This window comes from Zonotrichia leucophrys, chromosome 1A (genome assembly GCF_028769735.1).
Source record: "Zonotrichia leucophrys gambelii isolate GWCS_2022_RI chromosome 1A, RI_Zleu_2.0, whole genome shotgun sequence".
In the NCBI taxonomy this organism is placed as follows: Eukaryota; Metazoa; Chordata; class Aves; order Passeriformes; family Passerellidae; genus Zonotrichia; species Zonotrichia leucophrys.
Genome location: NC_088170.1, coordinates 58,787,687 through 58,813,895, shown reverse-complemented (window position 1 = coordinate 58,813,895; position 26,209 = coordinate 58,787,687). Strand labels below are relative to the sequence as shown.

At 39.6% G+C, this 26,209-nt stretch overlaps 1 protein-coding gene across 3 annotated transcripts in view; it reads right to left on the bottom strand.

Annotated features, from left to right (window-relative positions):
• The window catches only part of SRPK2 (SRSF protein kinase 2), a 129,106-nt gene extending 104,145 nt beyond the window's left edge, over nucleotides 1-24,961 (bottom strand). For 2 of the 3 annotated variants that reach the window (XM_064702873.1, XM_064702874.1), the window contains exons 1-2: nucleotides 24,821-24,960; nucleotides 24,639-24,723 (exon numbers count right to left, since the gene is read on the bottom strand). In XM_064702873.1, the coding sequence (XP_064558943.1) occupies nucleotides 24,639-24,723; nucleotides 24,821-24,836 (101 nt within the window). In that variant the 5' untranslated portion in view covers nucleotides 24,837-24,960. Of the gene's footprint in view, nucleotides 1-24,638; nucleotides 24,724-24,820 lie in introns of all 3 variants that reach the window. The other variant, XM_064702870.1, reaches the window with a different exon arrangement.
• Nucleotides 24,962-26,209: the final 1,248 nt, after the last annotated feature.

Below are 26,209 nucleotides of genomic sequence, written 5' to 3'. Positions count from 1 at the left end.
TTCTTTTAAGAGCTTTCATGATTCCATACCAACTTCACATGGAATGAACCAGCAGTCTAACACAACTTCAACTGCAATATGTTATCTTTAGCAGCACAATGTTCTTTAACATATGGAATTAATGTTATGCAGAATTTGAAGAAGAAGAGATTGGTAGTAATCTTGCTGCAATGCCTCTGAGAGCAGGAATGGGAAAATACTATGAATTAAATGACTGTGTCTTCTAGAACCATGTACTTTAAAATACTTCCCTGTTGCTGGTTTCATGACTTCACTAGATAACAAAACTATATTGATTTCTTAAATAAATGTGTATTTCTTTACATCTCTACTGAATTCTGTGTTCACTTATATGCCTGAATAGTAGGATATCTCAGGATTATCTAACCTTTAAAACAACAGTGCATACATCTAACACTAGGGATATCTGCTTTTTGCCTCTAAGTATGCAGCAATATAGAGAAACTGCTACCCTTCATTTATATTCTAATGTTTTCTTGAATCACACATTTCTGTATCATGAATTGGGTAACTGCACAGTGCCACTGACTGCTAGGAATGATCAACCATGACACATGACCAGTCAGCATTTCCTTTCTGCAGCTGAACCCAAAACACAAAAGATGCTAAATTACTCAACTAGTTCTCCAAAAGATGATCACAGGTCTCTTTCCCAGATTCTCCAATATCTTCAGAGATCCAAGTAGCCTTCACCCACTCCAGCCTTCACTCTGAATCTACTCTGCGAGGGTGCTGATCATCATTTAAAGGACAAATTTGGTGTGCAGAATTTCTAGCTTTATGTGGCTTGCCAAATCATGCAAAGAAAGGTTAAACAACTTTATCTATCTTTAAAAACCCCAAAAAATCAAAGGTCATACACCTAAGGCTTTTTTAGAAAGAAACACCAGCTAATAAATGAAGATCAAAACCTTTTTTGTCTATTGATTGCTTTTCTTCTCATTCTTGATCAGAAAGTCCTGTTTTAAGTAAAATTATGCTAATTAAATGTAATGATCTTATAGCATTATCACTGTCAAAACCACTACCTGCTCACTGAGAAGAGCCCCCAAAGACTTCAAATTGTAAGTCATCAACACATGGATGAGTGTGTAATCATCAGGACAAACCAGTTCAAGGTCCTTGCTTTTCTACCTTCAAGACAATTGATTAAAACAAGTTCAATGAGAACAGATCCAGAAGTGAGAAAAATAACATAGAATGAAATGACTGAAACCACTGAGTCTTCAGTGCAGCTGTCACAGATATCAAAGCCACAGGGACATCTGCAACATTTATGTTGAAAAGTTTATGTAGATTCTAATGGCTTTATGTTTGCATGTAGTGTGCGTACAACCCTGAATCTCAGAAGGTTCCACCTCTTCAGTGAGGTCCTAACTGGCCAGTGTATTTAATCTATATCCCATTAAAAATAAAGAAGGTAAGTAGAAAGGCAGAGATATAACTTCTGAAACCTAGTGGGACAGGGCTTCACAGGATAATGCTTTAATATTTGTAGACCATCAATCAAAACATGGAAGGCCATATTTAAGGGAATTCATTTTCAAAGCAATAGTTCCTGTAATTACCTAAGAATAAATTGACTATTGTATATTTAATCATTACAATCAAAAAATACAATAATGTAGAAGAATTGTCATTCTCTTTGAATTAAATATCACAAGCAATCCCCAGATTGGGTTTGGGTTTGAGGTATTTTTTCCTATGGGAAGGACAAATCTCAAAATTCAGAACTGCTGATACTGATGAGGGAGTTCATGAGTTACTCTGAGTGAGAAATGTCCAACAGGGCTTCAAGAGCCCTCAGCCCACAATTTCTTTCAAGAAGGCAGCACAAGAAAGAATCTAAAACCTACTAAGATGGCAATTTTAGAGAATGTGAAGTAATTTTCTGTGTTGGAGAGCTGGCATATAGTGAGCTATCACAATGTTCAGTATTATTTACAGAAAACAATTACAGACCTTACCATTATCTGAAAGATAAGTTACTATATCAGGTTTAGACTTCTGCAAAATGAAATACAGGTATAGGAAAAAAACTGAAACAAAAAAATTACATCATTCTCCATGTTAGAACAAAAACCATATATACAATATGGTAGCTCAATGTGTCTCTGCAAGCCTGTGCATTGTGCTCTGGGATGACCCTGCTTGCAGGTCCTCTGTAAGTTCCTCTTCCTTATACCAGTGGCCTCTGTTCTGAAAGAGCATCAATGCCAGCAGGGAAATCCTTCAGACAAAACCTTTGAAGTAATGAGGTTCAAACCAAAATTTTTCCCTTGCAAAGCAGACTAAAAATCAAATATGCTCCAAATTTAAACACTTTGAGAATAATTACAGGAATTTCTCTTTTCCCTTTACTTACAGGCCATTATTAGTTAGTTATTTTCTTACCAAAGCACTGGGAAAGCTTGCTGTCTCCTATGATGTATTAGGGCTTCAAGTTTATAACTATACAGTTCATGTAAAAGTACTGCTATATAGAAGAACTGACATCTTCAATCATCTCTAACATAAGTATCAAGAGGTTGCAAAATAAGCAAATTATTTTTAAAGCACATATGGTAAAAGATAAGTAAAAGCTTTATCAATGCATGTGAACCTGACAAACAATTCCACTTTGGAAATTCTGTAGTACACAGATCTATCACTTGAAGGCATAAAAAAATAAAAAACATTTGTTCTGTTTAAAACATCACAAGTGTTAAACCCACTCTCTCATTTTTGATCTGCTTTAGATCTTACAATTAATTCCTGCTTTGATGGAGAACCTGACTGTACAAATATTCTGAGTGCCTAAGACAGTATTTAACTTTCATTTGGTAATTTAATAACTGTAAATGAGATGCACATAAACAAAGAATTTGTTTGGAGAGCTCCATCAGCTGATGTCTGAGATGGGAATGAAAGGTCCCCTTTGTCTACCTAAAAGATGTTTTTCCAAGTGACCTCTGGCATGTCACTTAAATTGAAAGGAGGAGTCTGAAGCTTTCATGAATCTGAGGTTATATTCCTATATGACCTTTGCTAAAGACTTGGAATTTACCTAGCATAAGTTATTCCAAAAAACATCAGTTTGTTAAATTTAGAATATCAAATGGGGTATAAGTAACATCAAAATTGAACAACATGTAGAGTCCAAAACAAAATTAAATGCGGGTCTCATGCAAAACAAAATTGTCTGGTTTACTGATGTCTTTCAAATAATAATTCAAGAACACTTGATTTGAATACTTCAAGTATTTTTAGCAAGTAGCTAAAAATCAGTACAAGACTGAGATTATAAATCTAATCATATTCATCTCCTAATATGGATTTATTAAATTACCAAAGGCCTTGATTTCAGTTCATCACTAGCATCAGCACAATCATATAATGAAGCAAATTCAGACTGGCTCATGCTGGAATAATCCACATTGACTTAGCACTCTAATTACTCATGTTTCAGCCTGCTATAAGCTACTGTACGGTTTTCCTTTACAAGTCAGGGTTTATTTTCTCCCATCAGTGTCTAAATAAGTAGCTACATATTCCTAGTTGCTTTGGGTTTTTATTTTCATGGAAGTCTCTCCAAACACTAATAAATGCCCTAATGCCTGGCTTAAAACGTCATTCCCCAAATCTGACCCAGAAAAACTTAATATGCCAATTTCTATGATTAATTTTTTTTTTAAATTCCCAAGCAGCCACCTTAGTGATCTAATTTATTTTAGGTTAAATTAGCTTTCTCTCCCTGTTGTTCTGGTATTAAAATTAAGCTGTGTCCCACTGCAGTTTTGGTGTTTTAACCTGATAATAGGTAACCAGCACTTGGATTGCTCTTCTCACACAACTGAATACAAAGCTTTCCAACCACCTCTGCCCACTCCATACTTCTCACCTCAGCACAAGTGCAAAATGCCACATCTAAGGCAGTTCCATCACCCTAATGGTATTCAAAAGCTAAGAAAGACAGTATTAGCTTCACTCACACTAGTGATTTCTTTATGCATTCTCAAATAATACCCCACAAGCTAAAGAGCAGCATAAAATTCCTAACTATGGCTCTCTGAAATTCTAACACTGGTGCACCATAACATACATATTGCAGTCCAGAAACACCCCATCTTCAAAGCCATATCCACACTCCTGGTCACTGCAGTTTAGATATGCAGATAGATCAGCAGTCTAAAGCAAAAAATAAAGCAGTGTAGGAACACCTAATTCTTGCCTAAAGTTCAGTCTTAAAAGCACAGTGATGACATTTCCATAAGCTTTGCTTTCTACAGCCATTCCACCACAGCCTGGCAGTGAGTCACAAATGCAGTCACAAATCACAAATCCATGTTAGACACAAGTTCCAGGTTTGCAGAATACAAAAGCCATTTTCCAAAGCAGCACAGCGTAAGAATAGTCTTCACAGCAGCACAGCTCCCTCTCCAGCACAAGGTAAGTCCACAGCAGCACATGGAATAACAAGGTTATCCAGGAGTAGTTTTTCTTAATGACAATTCTGATTAGTATTTATGGTGATTTCAGGAAAAATTTAACCAACTACATCATTTAAGTAAGAGAGAAGTACCCTTTGTATCTTCCCTCCCACACTAATTTTCACATTTAGTAATATTTATTAAGATATATTTGGATTATCTTCTTTAATTGTTAAAATATTGAGATTATGAGTATGTTAACTACAAAAATTCAAAAGAGTGGGTAGAAATACTTGCAAAAATAATTAATCACAAGTACACTATCATAAACAAATTACATAATTAACAGAACCTGATTGTCCATGATTAAAGCTTTTTTCCTCACCACTGTCTTACTCCAGTCACTGCAAGCTTCTCCACTACCCTTCAAAGACACCTTTCTGGCACAGGACAGCAAAACTCCAACACTGCCCAAAGCAGAGGTGTTCATCCAGCACTCCCTGCCCAGCAGGAATTCCTATGCATTCTCATGGTTTGTCTTTGAGACCCAGATCTCCTGATCTGGTTTTAACACTAGTCTAGAGAAAGACTAGTGTCTGTCACTTGCAAACCCTGTTAGGGCCCTGGGAGATCGTGAAACTCTCAACTTCCCTGGAATACTACCTGTACTTAGAAGTCACAAAAATGTGTTCTGGCATTCACACTATTTTCAGTCTAGGACTGATTTATATGCACATCAAGGGATTTCTTAACATGTAAAGCTCATCTTAACCCTTCAACATGCTAACAGGGAGATTTAGTTACATTAGGTGACGCACTTTAAAGCAAATTAAAGTAATATTTTAAACATACCACAGCATGAAAAAGAGAAACCCCCTTTTACCTCACAGACTATTTTAGACAAAAGCATAAGCCAGTGCCTCTTGGCTCTTAAATCCACCAAAGCAAAATGTAATTTTTACACTGAAGAATAAATAGAAAAGTTTTGTTCAAAGAAAACCTCACTGTAGAAGAGGGCAGCACTCACAGAAAATCTTAACAGGACAATAGGAGGGATATTTCACCCATCTCAAAGTAGCACACTAATTAAGTTGCTCATTCTTCAAGTGAAAATAATCAGGGTGTGTAATATATCTCAATAGTTACAAGGACAGTTGCATTTTTATTACGTAGTCCCCATGCTCCTAGCAACAAACTACAAAATATCTAATTCTAAGAAACACTCTAAATAGTGCATTTTTGACTGATTTTATCAGTCATGCCATACAAACAGGAGGAAAGAAGTCAACCCAAGCATGCAGCTAATGCCCAGTATTCTGCTTGCTGCCACAGAACTGCCAAACCTTTCTGGAAAGATTCGGAAAAAAAATTTAAAAAATATTTAAAATACACCAAAGGGTACTAAAAGATGCAGCTTTTTTTTTTCCTATGGTTGTGGAACTGACTTCCTTTTACTATTTGCATTTGTGTTTATATTCAAATTGCTCATAAGCACACAGATAATCAGCTGTTTAGCCAGCTAAATCTTCAATTGTGTCATGTAAACAGGACTTATAAAGAGCTGTGTAAATGATATGTCAAACTTCATTCACATTTGATAGAGCAGACACCATTCACTGCAGGAGAAATGAAGTAAAAGTCAACATGTCATTTTTAAACAGGTAATTACTTGGACACAAATGGAAACAAAGCTTAATATAATGGGAACACAATAGATTCTATAGCATGTAACTTGGTTAACTTTCCAGACAAGATCTTGGACCTAGGCTTCATGAACAATTTTGCCTGAGACAACATAAACATATAGGAGAAAACTCAATACAGAAGAAACACCATTTTAGTTTGTATTCAGGATTCAACTAAATGAGCCCTGTAGCCAAACTGCATTGCATTTGCTCTTCTTTTACAAAGTAAAAAACAAGTAAGGAAAATAATTCTACTACACACAAATAAATGTTTTTGTATTGCAGCTACCAAAACAGATCCACTTTGCTGAATCCATTTCTCAAAAGCATGCAGTACTGAATGGGAATGAAAATCCACAAGGGGAGCAGATGGATTCAGATGATTCATGAGCAAAAGCCACTGCCATCTTCCAAAATCTTTCAGACCACCACCAAAATTCATTGTCAACCTTGTGTTTATTGTAGTTCTGCAAGCCACAGCAAATAATTTTCCCCTGCCTGTCACATCACAATGAAAACAGATGAACCAGAAACACTTTTTATTTCGGGGTCTGCAAACACACACATCCTGCCAGCAGCTCCTGAGCACAAATCATAAGGGACAGGAAGAATCAGTGAACTACTTTACACACTTCTGGTGATTTTAAAGAAACAACAGATCAATTAGCCTGGGTGCTGAGTGTTCAACCTGTGCTGCTTTCCAGGATCCCCTCCTTGCCAGGAGCCACATCTCCCCCAGTGCAGGAGCAGCTGCAGTCCCTGCTCCCCAGGGCTGTTTTGCTGCCAGACACAACACCAGGCACTGCTCTGCTGGGTCACTGGCAGGCACAAACCAAAGACACACCTACAGAATTTACTCTGTCTTCAAGAAGCAGAAGGGAAAATAACAAAACTGTTATTTGCATAGGGAAAAAAAAAAAAAAACATTAAAAGCATGTGAAATCTGTAAACTTTAAAGTGGAAAACACAGCAAAAAAAAAAAGTTAAAATCGCCTTAAATGAAGGGAATTAAAGCCAGCATTTGCAGCATGCGAGGCAGACAAGAAAACAGACATCCCACAAAGCATCCCACTTTCTGATGTGTCTTAGACAAAAGTACAGGGCTGTCTACAGAGCACCAGTCCTGATGGGATACTTGCTGAGGCAAGTAGTTCCAGCAGTCCATCTCTTGGCTTTGGCCATGTTTTTGGGTATTTTAAACTATTTGAGGATTCTTGTTTCCAAAGGAAAAAAAACTCCCAGACATAAATGTGATCAGGAACCTGCTTAGTGATTAACCCAGCTGAAATTAGTCAAAGACAATTCAGCTTTTACAAGAACAAAGGCAATCAGTACTCACTCTTAATAGGATTAATCAGTAGCAAAAAAATATTCAAATGAAATACAATTCAAATATCAGGAAAAAAATTCACAATAAAGAAAGCCTGATGGCACTGAAGTCCAAGGAATGTTCAGGTTGTGTCATGGATGTCCTTGTCCCTATAGAACCAGGAGCTGCCTGAAGAGGCAAGGGAGCAACACTAAGGTAGAAAATCACAGAAAAGTATTAGAAAACTGTTAAAGGGAGACCTATTTGAAAAGACTCAGATATGGTAAGCCTGTGGCAACACAGACACCAGACCATCACAGAAAGCAAAGCACTCAGAACAACAATGCCAGGAGGGCATGGACACACTGTGCAAAGTACATGCCATGCCTGGAAGAAAAACTGTTAAGCAGCAATGACATAACATTATTTTTGGATGAAATAAACCCTGAGAAAAAAGACAGCTAAGAGAATTCCAAGTGTTTCTTCGTGGTAGAAGAAATACCATCAGGATTCAAAACTGACACAATGAAGAAAAAACACTTTAATATATAACACAGGCAAGTTTCTGCCTTGCATTAACACAGGCCACCTCAAACATAACCAAGATACTCACCTACAGAAACATGCAATGATGAATACCAGGAAGAGGAATAACAGCAAGAAAGTCAGCATTGGATTCTGGATCAGAGTCTAAAAACCTTTAACTGCATTTGCCAACTCATTCTGCCTGCTAAGTGAATTTTAGCATTTACATTCCCTGCCTAGTTATTCCAGATACAATATCAATGTGGCTTTACTGATCCCTATGCCTAAGACAGCCCATAACCATGAAGCACTTTCACACAGCCTCTAACAGTATAGTGCATAAATTATTAAACTTAATAAAAACCTTAATAGCAGCAGACTCTACAGGCATAGGTCTTACCACAATACAAAGTTTTGGAAATACTTTCCTTTATCCCAGAAGTGTTTAAATGTCTACTGTAATAGAGTAAGATTAAACCACCCACTCTTACAGAGGCAGTGCATGCAAAGAACCATGTTAGAGCAACAATACCATCATGTTCAATGTAATTACCTACCTCAAAAAGAAAATGGAAAAGAAACTGAAGTTAAACTTGTAAAAAAACTTAAACAAGCAAACAAAAACTAAAAATCCTTAATGGCACAATCCTTAATTGCCTAGACCTCATATACTACACATAGCAACTTATGAGAACACTACCCCTGAATTTAGGAAGCACCACTCACAACCTCTCTGAACAAACAGCCCAGTTTGATCTATGACAGAGTTTACTGGGCACAAAGATCAACAAATCAAGAATCTTCAATACCACTTGAAAAGCAGTGCTTGAAGGGAATGCTTGTGCTGTATCAACCACACCAGAAATAGATCAGGAGAAGTTGCATGACATCAGAACTGAGAAACAGTCACTGCAAAACCCTAATAGACAGCAGACAGAAAGAAGAAAGGCAAAATATAAATCACTCCAAGATAAATTAGTTCCTCTAATGACTGCTTGATTAAATGATTATAAGTCCTAGCAAAATAAAGGCTAAGTATTAAAGCAACAGACAGCATTACCTCCTCAGAACTACTCAAGGGCCACAGCAGAGTTACTGACATGCCCATTACTGACAGGACAAAGCATTGGGAACAAACCCCAAAAAGGTAAAGCACCCAGGAATAAAGCCTAACAAGAGCACAGCATACTACAGAGATGTTTCAAAAATGCATGTGGAGAGGTCCAGGCAGGATGGAGCAGGGAAACAGGAGCTCCAGTAAAACCACACTGAAGCAGAAATGTCACTGTTACCACATACCAGCAATTTCATTATATGTATTCCCAAAGTAATAACCAAACAGAAGCTTGAGCAGGAACACCAGCAGAAGCATCTTCAATCACCATGCTGAAAAAAGACATACATATCTAAATAAAAGGAGCAGACACCTCAGGTAAGACAAGCCCTGTGACATGGGAAATGGTTTCTGTATGGCTTAGCTGAGCAAGTCTCTTCTGTCTCACATACACACCCAGCCTGTGTGCTGTACAGTGGCACCCACACCACAGAAGATAAAATCAGCACACCCATTAATAAGTGTCTGCTTGTAACAGACAATTACATATTTCATTATTTCACCCACAGCCATAAGTAAATTCATATTGATTTTAAATTAAGTAGTTTGAAATGTTTTGTGTTCACATCAATAAAGATTTGTTTCTCAAGTAACGTTGATACAACCCAACTTATTCTAACTGGTAGGTTAAAACAAGTTTCATCAAGAAGTGGTATGATAATAGTTCACCTTTGCAAATGTCTAACAGGTATTGCAGAAACACAAAAAAGAGAAAACCACATTTCCTTTCTATCCAAGCAAATACACCCAGCTGTCCTCAGCCACCAATCACCCACAGTGAGTGCTTTGGAAGAACACTTCCTCTCTACATCAAGAAAATCTTGCATACAACAAGTTGTAATGTTTTCACTTCAATCAAACCTACTCCTTAGTGCCCCATTTTAGATGACAACTTGAACTGCATGTATTGGAAATTTTTTAATTGATATTGCCACCTAGTGGCTTGTTTCAACAATATTAAATAATCATAAAAGCCAGCAGGAGAACATCAACATCTACAAGAATTTTCCCAAGACCCATCAAATAGAGTTTTTCATCAGTATAGAAAAATCTAATTCTGCTTTCCACCCAAAACAAAGGAAATCCTCAATGACTACATACAGAATTAAGCCTAAGGTAGTACATACTCCCCAAAATAAAATTATTTCTATGGCCAGAATAAAACAGCATCATAAAATCATTTGGTTTATGTTATGCAATAATGCAATATTGAAAAACTCTCCAAGCACATAATTCCAGAGGAGAAGTACCACTATGAAAATCTATGCATAAAGTTTACTTTTTTCACTTTCTTGAGCACAAAATAGAGAAGAGGAACATATTTCCCATCTCTCTGGTCCTCAGTTTAATGTAGGTCTGCTGTTGTGTTTCATGTCAAGATGATCTGAACAGACTAAATACAGAAATTAAAATGCAGAACAAGTTCTAATATAAGAGAAAACAATTTTCAAAACAATTCTGCTGGCAAGAGCATCTTAGTTAACGTGGTGGTGTTTGCAGGGGTCCCAGGACGAGGGAAGAGATGAGAAACTTGACTTCATTTTCAGAAGGCCGATTATTTTATGATATCTATTATAGTAAAAGAAAATTATATATTATAACTGTACTAAAAGAATAAAAGAAAGGATTTCATCAGAAGGCTAGCAAGGAAAAGAAAGGAATGAGAATAAAATCTTGTGACTGACCAGAGAGCCTGAGCCAGCTGACTGTGATTGGCCAGTAATTAAAAACAACCACCTGAGACCAATCAAAGATGCACCTGTTGCATTCCACAGCAGCAGATAATTATTGTTTTTCTTTTCCTCTGAGGCTTCTCAGGAGAAAAATCATGGCAAAGGGATTTTTCAGAAAATATCATGGCAACAAGTTATATGAGAAAAGAAAAACTAGACAAGAAGTTCTTAGTATGTATGCAGCTTTTCCATTGTTATTTCATATAATAATAAAATTGTTTAGGTTGGAAAAGACTGTGCATAAATTAATGGTTCCATCAGCTGGAACCATTGACTTACTATCACCTTGTTCACCACTAAACCATGTCCCTAAGTGCCACATCCACATGCCTTCTGAACACCCCCACAGGTGGTGATTCCATCACTTCACTGGGCAGTCCCTTCCTTTGGCAACGTGACTACCCCTTCAGCGAAGAAACTTCTAGTACCCAATCCAAGCCTCCCCTGGTGCAACTTGAGGCCATTTCCTCTGCTCCTGTCTCCTGCTCCCTGGGACAAGAGGCCAACCCCCTGGCCACAGCCTCCTGCCAGGCAGCTGCAGGGAGTGATAAGGTCACAGCCCTGAGCCCCCTTTTCGCCAGGCTGGACACCCCCAGCTGCTCCCCATCAGACTTGTGCTCAGACCCCTCCCCAGCTCTGTTCCCTTCTCTGCACTCTCTCCAGCCCCTCAATGTCCTTTTTGTACTGAGGGGCTCAAACTGAGCCCAGGATTGAGCTGTGGCCTCACCAGTGCCGAGCACAGGGGGACAATCCCTGCCCTGGTGCTGTGGCCACGCTGCTGTTTGTACAAGCCAGGTGCCTTTGGCCTTCTTGGGCAGCCTCAGCCAGGCACACACAGCTCACTGTGATCCAAACCAACACACACACAAAATAGAGTCCTACAGTCACAGATAACCCTGCTCTTTGTTCACACCACAGCCATCTTCAGTATCTCATGGAAGCATTGGTGTTTATCATGTAGCATTGGTAAAAACTGATTGATAAGACAGTAATTTTTGTACTTTCTGCTTCTATGTACCCATTTCTAATGGACAAAAATACTTACTTTTTACCTTGCTGCTTAAAAAACCTACATAATTTTCATGTGTCTGTGCATCCAAGCTTTTTTCACAGCATGAGGTTCAACAAGACCAATGCCAGGTCCTACAGTTTGGTCACAACAGCCCCAGGCAGCACTACAAGCTTGGGGCAGAGTTTCTGGAAAGCAGCCCAGTGGAAAAGGACCTAGGGGTTGCTGGTGTACAGTGGCTGAACAGGAATCAGTGCATGCTCAGGTGGCCAAGAAGGCCAATGGTATTATTATAGCATAGTTCACAAATATATATATTTACATACACATAGAGACTGGTTATTACTCCACATTTTTTATACATTTTATATAAAAACAGTACTGATGTCATAATCAGAAAAAAAATTATTATTTTCCTTAACCTTGGGGAGATACACAGACCAGATCTTTTGCTTACACTATCATCCTCTAAAAAACTCAAAAGATCTCTCCATTATTTGCTGCCATGTTTCTGATCTACTTCAGAACACTAAGTATTTCTATAATAAAGCTAATACCTTGAAAATGTGTACAAGCCCTTTCAACTATATTTAGCTAAAAAGTTTATCCAAAGTTTAGTCAGTTCAGTGCTACATAGCTCTGTCCTCTTATATCTCAAAGCCCTTAGAGTTTCTTTCATGACTGCAGGTTCAAAAGTTCTATTGGGAGAAGAAATAACAGCTTTCTAATGAGGTGCTGAATAACTACATGTTCAATGTAAAGAAAACCAAAAGCCACTCTGCAAACCACCAAAATTTAAAGACAGTACTTCAACAAGATGCAACTTTCAAAAGTCTCTCCAAAGCTTATTTGCAAACGAGAACTTTCCCACTACCTAGATTTTCCCACTAGCTACTACTGCAGCTCCCAGCAAGGAAATAATTCAGGATAAAAATAAATTAGTTTAAGATTATATAGACTTTCTGTAAAAACAGAGCAGGTTGTATTGGAATCTTAAAACTAATCCTCAATTAGCAATTTCTCAAATGTACAGGAGGAACCCCTTCCTCTGGCAGCATCCAACTACCTGAACAAAGAACAGTGATTGCTGCTCACCACGGATCACACTAAGCAAGGTCATGGATCCAATAAAAATGCTGCTGCCATTGTTTGTAATGGGCCTTTGTGTTAAAGTGAGCCTTGGGACTTTCCATGTTCTGACTGAAGACTTGGCCTGCCTGGAGATTTGTTTTAGCATTGAACAGCAACAGCCCACTGATCAAAGGACTAATCCCTACTTTTTCAGCTATTGCTTCACCTTGTACAGATGTGCAGCATAGCACCCATTGTTATACATGTATCTGGAACTAATATAGCAATAATTATTATTCTGTGTAAATAACTATTTAAGATGCTGGAACAAAACGCAGTATAAAGAATTCAAGATATTGAACCACTGCAGAGGACTAGAATGTGACAGGACGATACAGAGACTTGGGGCTACAAACACCTCACCAGCGTTCTGCTGGCTGCAGAACTGCACCCACAGAAGTAACAAACGTCAAACTGTTGTGAAATACACACCATTATATAGTAAATCTGGATGGCTTGACACTGATTGTAACATGGATTTACAAGGCAGCACAGAAATAACCTGCAGAATCACATAAAAATTATTCAAATGGATTTCAGAATAGGGAGTAAAAAGCTACCGACATCAAGCTCATAAACCTCTCAGCAGGGCCAGGAGGCTGATGACTGGTGATACCCCTCCCTTCTCCCAAATGAAAGCATCCATCCCAGAAGGGTAGGCATGGCACTGGGGAAAGAGCAGGTACTACAAAGTTTGGGAATTTATCATCTTCTCTGTAAGCAACAAACACTGATATCACAGTAACTCAACTATCAGTAATGATTTGGTTGGACCTTTAAGACTTTTTAGCAACCTCTTTGAAACCGGACCGCAACAAAGTAGTCAGGAGAGACTCTGAGATTTGAAAGGGCAGATTCAGATGGATCCATGAGTAGCTATTTAACCTGCAGAGCAGGTTATATGTAGGTTAATACATGTCCAAGTTGCATTAATAGAATACCTCAGCAGCTGGTGGGTGCAGATCATGCTGCAAACATGGGAGACAAGCAGTGAAGAACTTCAGGCTGGGAAAGCACACAGCTGGAATACTCATTAGACTCCCTGCTTCCCAGCCTCCAAAAAGAAAAGAGTGAGTTCAAAATTAATTTATCATCCTGTAAATAAGACAATATGTTATTTGGAGGAGAAATAGCAAGCCATTTTATTTATACATACAAACGCACAGACATGCTCTCTTCACCTCACTAAGTCCCCATTTCCAATTTTCACAGACTTATTAGAGCATCTGAGGTGCCTGCTCACATTAACTGGAGCACATGCACATATTTTCCCCATCAGTGAAACCTTGCATTGTACATCAGTCTTTCCATCCTCTGCTGAAGTAACAGTCCCCTTACTCTGGCTCTGCCCTGTCTTCTATTTCCTTTCTCCAAACACCCCCCTTTATATTCCTGTATTTGTGCTAAGGTAAGGCAATGTCACTATACACTCACTGACTCTTCAGTCTGATATTCTAGGTATATTCTATTCTCTGACAGCAAATATGGCCTTTGCTGCTTTCCATTGCTGCTGAAAGAAGCCAAAATTGAATTTTATCCTGTGAAATGGGTGAATATGCATTTAGTTCTTGATTAGGTTTTATTTTCATGTGATCTATCATAACTCAGTTTGAATGAAAACAGATCATCTTAAAAACAAGGCAGCTTAGTCCTGTTTATTTCACTTATTTATAATTGCCATACATTGATGAGAGCACCACAAGAAGCAAACACAAGAACACAAGAAGAAAGGTGACAATACTGGGCAAAGAAGTGAGAGGCGACCAATTTTTCTACTTTGTGGTTTCCAGCCACTCCTGAACACTAAGATTACACACTTCATCCCTGCTATGAGATTAAAAGGACTTTATCTACTGAGTTTAAATGATATTTAAAGACTCACAAATTAAGTTTCCTATGTAAAGGCAACAGCTTATGTACATGCACATACATAACTATTACTCATTACTGCTACCAATGCAAATCAGCCATAAAATATGAAGTATAATGTATTTTCTCAAAAATAAAATATTGGCAGAATTGACACAAACTGTGAAAAAAAAAAATCAATTAAGGATACAAGCACCAAAAGCAATAAAATCTTTTGCTTAGTTCTGCAGTATGATTTTAAAGCAGCTCCTTTATTAACAATGTAAATTTCAAGGCATCAACACTGAAATATCACTCCAGAACAAAATCTGAGAAAAAGTTTGAAAAGCAGACTCTGAGAATTAAGATTCTTCTTGCTGGATATTGCTCTTTTGCAGCAATCATTGCTAAGTCAAACATGCCAGGATCTGGTGCACCACAGTTCAGAGTTTAACATAGTCATTTAAACAGTTTCAATTCAGCTTAATACCTCGGGCTGTGAACTGTAATTAGGAAAAAGCTGGCACATATTCAGTTCCACTGCCCTTGCATATTAACATCATTATGCCTTAAAAACATTCTGAATAAACCAACAGGACAAGCATGTTCTCTGCACTTTGCCCATCAGGTCCTGATGCTAAGAAACAACTCACAGAGGTCCCATGAGGACTGGTTTGCTTTTTTAAATTTTTGCTAACTCTTACATTATTTTCATTACTTTTACCATAATTAAACGCACACTGTATAGATTTAAGAGAGACATTGTCAACATACATACAATGCCACTTTCTGATTTAAAATCTTAAGTCAAATTCTTCTACTTAAATGCATGTCTTCCCTAAGAATTTCCACTTATTGAAGAAATCAGATGAAGTGATTTTTAGCAATCTATGCATCTCACAAATAAACGGAAAAGATAAAAATTTGCTGACACTTAACTTTCTGGTGTTAAAACCATCATAAAAGGACCTTCTTTTACAGTTTCATAGTTTTTTTTAAAGTGGCTTTACTACTTGACATACTTGTCTAAAATGTTGATTGTTTTAAGCGGGAAGGGAGCATAACAATGCAAATATGTCAAATTGTCTGATTCACATTGATTCAGCACAACTGAAAGAGTGAATTATTGCTTTTTACATGTATAGCCCCAAGTTATCGTGCTCCTTTTTCATGATTTGCAAAGGCAGACTATCAGACAAATCCATTAAGAAAGGACAAGAATTTTAACTATAAAATGAATTCCACTCACCAGACACTGATACATACAGTGATCCCACACACTGATGTATAGAAAAAGCTATAATGAAAACAGAAAAACTTTAAAAATAAATCAGTGGTTTTGCTTCAATATTTGCTTCAATATATTCAGCTGTAGTTTATTTTAGTGTTCCTTTTAGTTGCAGCTATTAAAAATTCTCTGTTTTCACTGGCATGGCAAAGCACAAGTCAAGGATTAGGACAAGCAGCTTCTGCAGAGAAGGTACAAGTGGAAGAGAAAGGGAGTCTGATCTACTTAAACTTTATCTCAAGTTTTCATAATGCTACAATTAGGACAAGGTATGGCACTGTGTGAGATACAAGCTACTGAGAGTCACTGGAAACACAAAATTAGATCAAAATGATCATTTTAAAAGAGTAACATCTTTACTCCCAAGACAAATATTCTCATTACACAAAACGGATTTTCTGGTTTCAGAAATAAACATTCAAGAACACAAGTATCCTACTCTGCAATTATAGGAACAGGATAAATAATTTTATTTCCTGTACCATGTTTCTTATACAATATGTAAAAAATTAGTCAAACTTCGTTGCAGCATTTTTAGATAAAGTAACCAATTCTCAATAACACTTGTTTTAGACAAGTGAAGAAAAATTGGTATTGTCTATTGGTATGAATAATTTCAACCTTGTCTTTAAATGCTGGATTTACTAAACAGCTTGGATTAGCAGTGAGAATGCAACAATTAGAAGTAACTGATCCATACTAAACACCAAAGCAGTTATCTAACAGGTATCTGGTGACCTAAAATATAGTGGTAGCCTCAGAGTAGTTCTTTAAAGCTTTATCTCACATTTTAAGTCCACTTGAGATTCATATCCTGCTTCTCCAAGAGCCTGGAGTGGCTGGTGTGCCCAAACCATGTCTGCCCACAACAGCCTTGCTGAGTTCATCACAAAGCTCCCAACTCCCAGCACTGCTCATTCCTCATTAAAGAGTGTCTCTATGAAATGCACACTGTGGAAGCAACTACCAAAAATCTCTGAGTCATCTTCTCAACACTGTTGACACAATCCAACTTACACGTTACTAGATAGTAAACATTTCTGAGGAAAAAAAAATAAACACTAAATCTCTAATTAACTTTAAAAAGAGAGGCAATGCCCTAAGAGTGTTTGACTGGAATGTGATTAGATGTCTAGGAACCAGCATAATGGACTTGGACACCAACATGTGCTGAGACACTGTTACTAATACACAAAACAGGTCACCCCAAGCAATAGACTACCTTGAAAAAAAAGTCAAATGCTTTTTCAGATACTATTATCCATTCAGATGACTTTTATTCTTTTGAGCCAGAACTCCTAACAGTATCATGAAGTTCCTGGTTGTATGCAGGTTTCCCTGACACTTTACAACATTCACCGGGGAATAAATCCTGGCAAAAGGGATCTGTCATAATGTGCCTTCTGACACCAGGAAGGAAACTTGAAAGAAAGCTTAAGCCTCTGATCTCCTCAGGGCTCCCTCTTTCATAAAAGTGCTGAATTGTGACTGCTGCACTGAAAAGAAATATCATTTAATGACCCATACAGCCTCATTCTAACCCAGTCACCATTGTTTTGTAACTCAGTTACCTGGCAGCAGCCAAGCAGCATGCTGATACCTGTGTGCCAGTGAAACTTGATAGCAACACTTCCCTTTTAATCACTCACCTTCCAACTCCATCAGTCTGCTGCTTTTGATTATGCCACAGAAGGGCTGTAAAACTACTGGCCAGCCCTTACATACCAAAGCCTAGCACAGCCTGTAATCTTATGATTGACATTTGCACATGGCAGGTTGAAATAAGCTTGAAATTCCTGAGGCATCTTGACTCTTACTTCACAGGTGAGTGAACTACTGAGCTGTTACATAAGCATGAGAACTGAAACCTGAAAATAAAGCTACTTGTTCACAGCAACTGAGGAAATTAGATTCTTAGATCTGAACTGCATTCTTAGATTCACAATTTTAAATCAATCCCAGGCTCATTTTGGCATCAAACTCAGACCTGCAGATGGCATCAAAGCCTACAGGAAAGAAGCATTTCAAGCATGCCCATTCCTTCAGTATTTTTCACTCCCTGGAAAGCCTCCTTACCCTATCATCAACCTTCCTATTCTTGGGCATGAAAGCTTTCCTCAAACACACCTCTACTCACTCCCTGTGCACTGGGATTTAGGAGCTAACTCCAGTTTCACAGCTCCTTCCTGGGAAGGTACAGCAGTGTCACACATTAGCCACCCTGTCTGGATCCAAGATCACAGATCCTTCAGGCTTGTGAATACCATCAGATGCTGCAAGTGATCCACACAGGGGGCCTTGAAAATCTAAGGGCTGCCACACTAATTGAAGTCAAACACACACCTAGGCCAGTATTGTACCACTGGGGGCCAGAAACGTGCTTGGAGATGAGTACACAGGTGGGTCACTCTGTATTAGGACAAATTTGCTCGACAGGTTTTCAGCAAACAGGGGCTTGGAAAATCAAACTGCACTGACAATGGCATTCCTAAAAACTACTGATGGTGCTGGTTACCTGTCTTAGCCTTCTTAAACCCACCTGTAACTTGGACTCTACAACATATTGCAAAGCCACATTCTGTCTCTCATACTGTACTAAAAGAAGTTGGGTTGGATTTTTTCCCACTGGAGTCATTCTTTGAATATCACTGTTTTGTAATGAGCAAAGGTAAGTTATTTCTTCTTCCATTTCTCTACCTGTAATGATTTCTTAGGCGTATCAAAATAATTCTTAATCACCTTTACATAATTTATGACTAGTAGATTTCAGATAAGCTGCCCAATATCCTCAATCACCTTTACTACCTTCTTCTTTGAGCAGTTTTCAGTTCTACGTAATCTTTTTTGAAACAGTACAATGTAAACTATGTAATCATCATAAATGTAAACCACCATTTATAAAGAAGCACAATTTATTTTAAACCATTAGCTTTCAAACATTAAAATGGCCATAAAAAAGAGTACACTTTATTTATTACATATTTAGTCAAGTACCTTACTTAAGTCTCAGCTGCACTTAACTGCATTCTTTTAATTACTTCTTACTTGGATTTTAATGATTTTTATTAATTACTTGGATTTTTTAATGGTTTTAATGATGCTTTAAAAAATCGACATCCCAGTCTGTGATGAAGGAATAACATCACATACAGGTGAGCAACAACAGGGACGTAACAGGCAGCAGACAAACAGTTATTACACAGAGAAATTACTGGGGTGAAACATGAGACCAGAAAAAGCACAGCAGTGCAAAGGGAAGAAATATGTCCCAAGAGAGCTTTCTTTACCAACATGAATACAAAATCAATACAATTTTAATACAGTTTGAAAAGTAGTAAGCAAGCGATTTTAACTCTGGAATTTAAGGTACATGTACTGCAGCTACACTGCTCTGACCTTTATCACTGCAACAGAACAGTAGAGACATCATTTTTTTTCCTCAGGGATAGGAAAATATAATTGACCTCTAACGATGGAATACTCCCTTCCATTTTAGAAAACTGCAAACTAAGCATTGATAATAGCTCAAGGCAACTGAAGCCCTTGGTTCTTTTAATCTCCTACATTCAAATGATCGACTTCTAATTAACTAACTTCTGTTGAGGAAAACAATGAGGCACCAATACTATCAAGAAGCATTATTTCACCAAGGTCTAGTCAGTAGTTTCCCTTTAACCAAGAAGCTCAAGATAAGATTCCTTTAGCATTAACACTCAAAGAGACTTCCTCAGCAGAACATTACTTCATTATGGAGGACATCGATACAAAAGTCAAAAGTCTGCCAGCTGCTTTGCTGTACAAAATCAGAGTATGTGGTATTTAGACATACACACTACTTTAATAATAGGATTTTCCAATGTATAAGTTAAAATAAAAACAGTACACATGAAATGTAGAAAAAGTTAGCACCTTTACAGAGGTTCACTTTGAAATCTACACCACCTTTTTCAGCCAAAAAGCTTGTTCAGAATACCTTCTTTAAACACAAAAAGTTCTTCTATGGTTATCTTAGGCTCAGATGCAGACTGCTGCAATTCTGTTCTGTTACATGTGCTTTATTATATTAGGCTTTTTTTTCCAGCCACTTCTGCAGATTATCAGAGATCCATCCAAGCACAATAGTTTATAAAGGCAGAGCTCATCCTAAAAGGTGTATTACTGGGGTAGACAGTGGACACAAGAAGCCCTGCCAACTTCAAACAGGACCATCCCTCTTACACTTACCATATGCTGTAACTGTTAACAGATTAAAAGTGAAAAATGAGGTAACAAGGATAAGGATTGTAGAGAAGAGGAGAAATAAAGTCTTGCTAGGAAAACCAGGAAGCAAGGGTTATCACTTCAAATATATGAAGGATGAGACAAACAGAACTTTAAAGATACAAATACTGGGAACTGTAATGACAGGTAGAGAGACAATGTTTTGTTTCTTCAAATATTAGTAACTTTAATTTTCTTTTTAAACAACCCAGTAAAACAATGCCCATTCATGAAGTCCCCATAGGCAATTAGAACAGAATTAGTTATTGATTATTAAAATATAGGCTATATTGCAAAGATAAGAGTCTGGCAGAATCACAACCAAAGCAATTACTACCAAAAGGGAAGGAATCAATTATGAATACAACTGCTATGTAGTTACATTTTCATTTTATCATTTAATTTTCTTTGGTAGAGAACTGTAGTCACCTCATTCACTTTCATTAGATATTAGCACAACTTTGGGTTCTACTCTTCTGAATCTTTCCTAATCCTCCTCTTTAAAAGCTTTTAAAAATTTAACACTAGTTTCTCTGACATTCTTCAGTAAATTATCCCAAGAAGAAAAGAAAACAACAACATGAGGGGCAGATACAAAACCAGTGCAGACTGTGGGAGTGTACAGCCACTCTCACATGGAAAGGCCAAGAGCTACACCCATGGCCTTTGGTCAGTGCCCAGAATCCGCTCAGCCAGTGTTCATGGGAACAGGAACTACCTCATAGATGCTTCTAAGAAAAAAAAACTACTTTAAGAGACTGGAAAACACTGTGGTAGAGAAACAGTAACAAACAAAAGCAGTGCATGACTTTTACGCATTTAAGATTCCATAAAAATGTAATATATCCTAAGCCTTGATAGCTGTACAATACTTGTGGATTCAAGTTAAACATCTGGAAGAGCAGAAATCTGGCACTTCCCATGTTAGCCAACACAGATGTGCTGCACCACTGCAAGGTAACAGACCATGGTCTATACCACCTGCTCTAAAGTACTGCTTAAAAACAAAACCAAAATCAATCTCGGTATTTGGATTTATACTTTTGTATCAAAATATGCAGCACACTAATCTTCTCTCCATAGGTTCACACACCATCATCTAGATGTTGTTTTTTTTTTACTTACCAAATGCTTTCTTTTAACTTTGGATAAAGATATACAGTTGACATGCCAAAGAGGACAAGTCTAACTGGGTATTCACTTGTGTTTGTCACATTCACTTACAAATAAAGTTAAGCAAAAAATATATCCAAGGTAGGAGTTTACCCCAGTTGAAGCCTGTACTGGTCTGAACATAAAGAACCCACAATTCTGCTGAATGCAAAAGGCAGATGCACCTGAGGCCATCTGTTAGCACTAAGTGAAGGACAGCAAACAGGCTTGTCTGCCTGTAAGCAACTTTATCTCTGAACAGACTCAGGCACCTGTCAAAATCACTATTTCACAGACCTCTCTCAATGCAGGCCTCCACTTTAAGGAGAAATAAATCACAGAGGATCCAAATTAACCATTTTGATTAATCTTTTATCCAGCCGAAAAAATACATGAGTAGTTTGAACACATTGCATGTAAATTCATCTATTACAACCAAAATCAAGTGCTAATTTATCATAGTACAGTGAGATACTCTGTTTCAGTAGCCTGGATGTTTGATTTCAAAATGAAGCGATACCAAGTACATTTTATTATTACAGGTAAGTAGAGGTATAGTCTTGATTCAAGACAAAGTGCTTCCTCCTAAAAATATGAGGCACTCAGCTTCTATTTTCTTTTTTTCTCAACAAAAAAAACCCAGATTCACCTCCACCAGTTCTCATTGACTGAGGGGGTCAACAATGAGCAGTTACAGGACCAATCTTACAGCCTTCTTTGGCAAATAAGGTCATAACTGACAAAAAGCTATTCAAAGTACTGCAATTTTTTATTCTTGTGTCATCACCTTCATACTCTTCAAACAAAAGCCTGCAAGTAAGCTACAATAAGATATAACTCTCCTAGCCAATTTTACAAGAGAAGTCCTGCAGTATCCTTTGAAGCACATTGTTAACAGCAACAATGGAAGTTACTCCATAAAGCTTTGGCCTGACACAGAAAAGTTTTCATAAGAACCACAGTAAAGAAAAAAAACTGCTTTGGACTCAAAACTAAGTTACAATTTTCCTGTAGTGAACAAATTCACTACAGGGAACCTATGGTATAGAATCTCCACCCCTCAAATCAACATTTTCATTTGCAGATACTGTGCATTTGATGTGCATCACTGATACCATATGCCTCTAAAATACTAGAATATACTGTAGCAGCTGAATTTAAAGCAAAGCTAGAAAGAGGACCAAAGAGATACTGAAAACATCTGATACTGGTTTTACTTGGAGGCCTCAACCATTTGCAAGGTTCAAGTTAAAAACTTGAAAGGAGTTTTGCTTGTATGTAGAAGCACAAAACAGAGTAGGTCATCTCCAGAGCACAGGAGAGGTATGAAGAGAAAACATACAGAGCAGAAGAGAAAAGATGGCTCTTGTCAGCCACAGCAAAACCACTTGTTTCATAAGGCAACTGATCGGATTGGAGCCCTGCATCTGGAAACGCCGACTCAGCCAGGCAAGTGGCCAGCTCCTGACTGTGCACCCTCACTTAACAGTAGCCAGTTTCTTCAACAAACACAAAGACTACCAGTTCTGTACTTATTATGTCTCTGTGAGAGCAAACTTTTAACAAACTCACTCAGTAAAACATCTCTAGAAGTGTTGTTAGCTCCCCTCAGAAGCGTATTGAATGCTTTATCACCTAAGAGTAGAAGTTTATTAACAACCTTGTGGTTAACACTTAACTGAAAGCTTCAAAAATAACTCTGAACCTAGAGCTACAATGAAATTTAACCTATTTCTGTTTTCAAACTGGCAAAAGACAAATCCATGTAACACTACAAACTCAAAGTTTTTGGAAACAAGGGAATCAATTACTGCATATCTTGCACATAACATTTGTTTCCATTGCAGTAACCCCAAATTCAAACAACTGAAAGCATAATACAGCTTTTACACAATGCTGGAGGAAACAGCACAAGTGGAACAGGATGTGAACAAAAGTCTAGCTGCCAAAGTCTAATCACCACTACACCAGCACCTCATCTATGTTATTTTTACCCATCCTAATGGGGAAAAAAAGCACTCATTCATTGTAACTAGGAAAAAAAATGCACACCAAACACTTCATGGTCAGAGATAAATTGTTATTTCTTCCAGTAGAAGTCACAAAAAGACCTTGCCCCTTGAATCACTTGCCATAGCAGAGAGCAGCATCTCTCCCCACCACATATATCCATCCATCCATCCATCCACCATACACTGCTTCCCAGTTCTAAGACTAGCCAGCTAGGAGGAGAGAGCAATGAGTGACATCAGGATGTATTTCCCTGTCAGAACAAAGCAGGTAGACTGGATTCCTAAGTAACAAAAACAAAGATAAGAGCCTCTTGGCAACTTCATGAGTCACCAGTAAAGTCCCACTGCACAAAACACAGTGAAAGTTAGTGACACAAGCATGTAATCCTTCATGGACAAAAAATGAAAACAGTCCAAAGCCACAGTGTCCTAGGAAAGAATGAAGTGTGAACACTGTAAAGATGGAAGAATGTTCCTATGTGGTTCAGTGAGCAAGGATCATGAGAAAAGATAACTGGACAGTGACAAGAACATGAAGGGCTAACGGAAGACAAGAAGGGGAAAACAGAGAACAATTTCTGTTCTTACCTGTAGGATTAACAGAAACTTAAACCAAAGCGATACTGGTATCAGCATAGCTGGTGATTAGACACATCTGGGAAGGGGAAATAGTCTGATGGTACCGAGGAGGATGAGAAAAGGACTGCCTGTAGATGGGACAATGATGCAGAAAGACATCTCGGAACAGAAAGCACTGGGAAAGGAGACCACAAAGATGAGAGAACTGGAGGGAGAGCCAAGAGGAACACGTGGGCTGGGCAGATCCCCACAAGCCGGGGGTTCTCAGGGCCGGCGGCCGGAGCGCCGGGCGCGTTCCACGGGGCACCGGGCGGCCCGGCCCGAAGGATGCTGAGCCCGGCGCCCGGGCTGGGGACGGTGCCCGAGCGGCCGGGGTGACATCCCCCGTGGGCGAGCCGGCCCGGGCGGGTGCCGTGCCTGCCGGGGGAGCCGCGGTGCGTGCCGCGGGACCGGCAGCCGGGACGGCCCGGGGGTTACGGCAGCGACGCGCGAGGGGAGCACAGACAACGGAGGGGGCGCGGGGGGAGGCTCCGTCCCGGCGGGTCGGGGGTCCCCATACTCACTTTTTGTGGGGCGCCGAGTGCTTGTCCCTCCTGCCGGCCGCCGCGGACTGCTTGGGCCGCCGCCTGCGGGCCTGCAGGGCCAGCACTGCCGGGAGAAGAGAACAGCCGGGAGCCGGCGTGAGCAGCGGCGGCCGCGCAGCCCCCCCCGCTCCGCCCTCCCGCCCGGCACAGCAGCGCGGTACCTTTGCGCGAGTTCATCGCCCCGCGCCGCGCGATGCTCGGCGGGCGCGCCGCTGCCCGGCTCCGCGCCCGGCTCCGCTCCCAGCCCCGCTACCGGCTCCGCTCCCGCTCCCGGCCCCGCCGCCAGCCGCCACCGCGCGCCCGGCACCGTCCGGCAGCATCGGCACCGCCGCCCCGCGCCGCCGCCGCCGCTGCGCAGGCGCGGGGGAGCGGCGGGGCCGCGGCCGGAAAGGCGCGGGCGGGGCGGGGCGCGGCAGGTGGCGGCGGGCGGGCGCACCTGAGGCGGGAGCGGCCCCGCCAAGGTGGGGCTTTGTCGGGCGACCGAGCCAAAGGGAAATTAATTCTGCCAAGTTTTGGGTCGTGATGGGAGTAGCGGAGCGATCCGCCCTGATGCCGTGCCACGTTGGGAGCTGTGGGAAGGGGCAGAGGAGAGAGGCGGCGGGCTCTCTCCACGGCAGCAGCTGGGGCAAGATCAGCTTTAGCTTGTCCCGAAACCTGTGTGGGGTGAGGTGCCAGAACCAATTAACCTCGTGGCCAAATCCAGGGAAATTAGATTTCCTTAATTCTGATTCTCACTAAGTTGTTTGATTATCATGACGGACAGCTCTTGGCAATGGGGTTTTCCTGCCAAAGGCATCTTGCTGCCGATGGTGCCAGGCGCTGCTCTGATTTGGCATAGTAATGACCCAGTGAACACTGTCATTTCTTACCTGAGCTGTGCTTGACAGTGTTATGACTGAAATTTTGTGCCTTAGTGCCTGGGGCCAACATGATCTGGGTCACAGCCAAAGCACACTCCAGACTAAGAGTGAGGCTTGTCTGGGTTATCTTCCTGTAGCAGTGGAATTCCAAGGCATAGCAACTGAAAGGTAACAGGGGATGGTCATTAAATTTTGAGGCAGAACTGCCTCCCTAAGTGGCAACACAAAGAATCCACAAGGATGAAGATCCTAAAAGCAGCTACAGTCAAGACATTATGAGAGTGAAGGGAACTAGCCGTAATTGCTGGTCTTAAGTAATTGGATCATTGAGATTTCATTTAGACAGAAAATTGAATCCCTAGGTCTGGTTAGTTCAGCTTAGGGGGGGGTAGAGCCACAGAAGCATAAAGCTAGACAACCCAAAAAGGAGGCACTACACTGTATAATGTTGGTTTGTCTGACTAGAGAGCCTGGTGAACAGAAAACAATAGGACCATGAAGTTACTAAACTGCAGCTCTCATAAGGCACCCCAGCTGCATTTCTAAATCAAAATATTTTCTGTGTCACATCCTCCATCATAAAAGTACACAGGAAATAAACATTTTCAGTATAAACTGCTACCAGTAATGTGCAACACTGGCAGGTTACATTTCTCCCTTACTGTAGTTAGTCTTTTAGTTCAGTGTGAT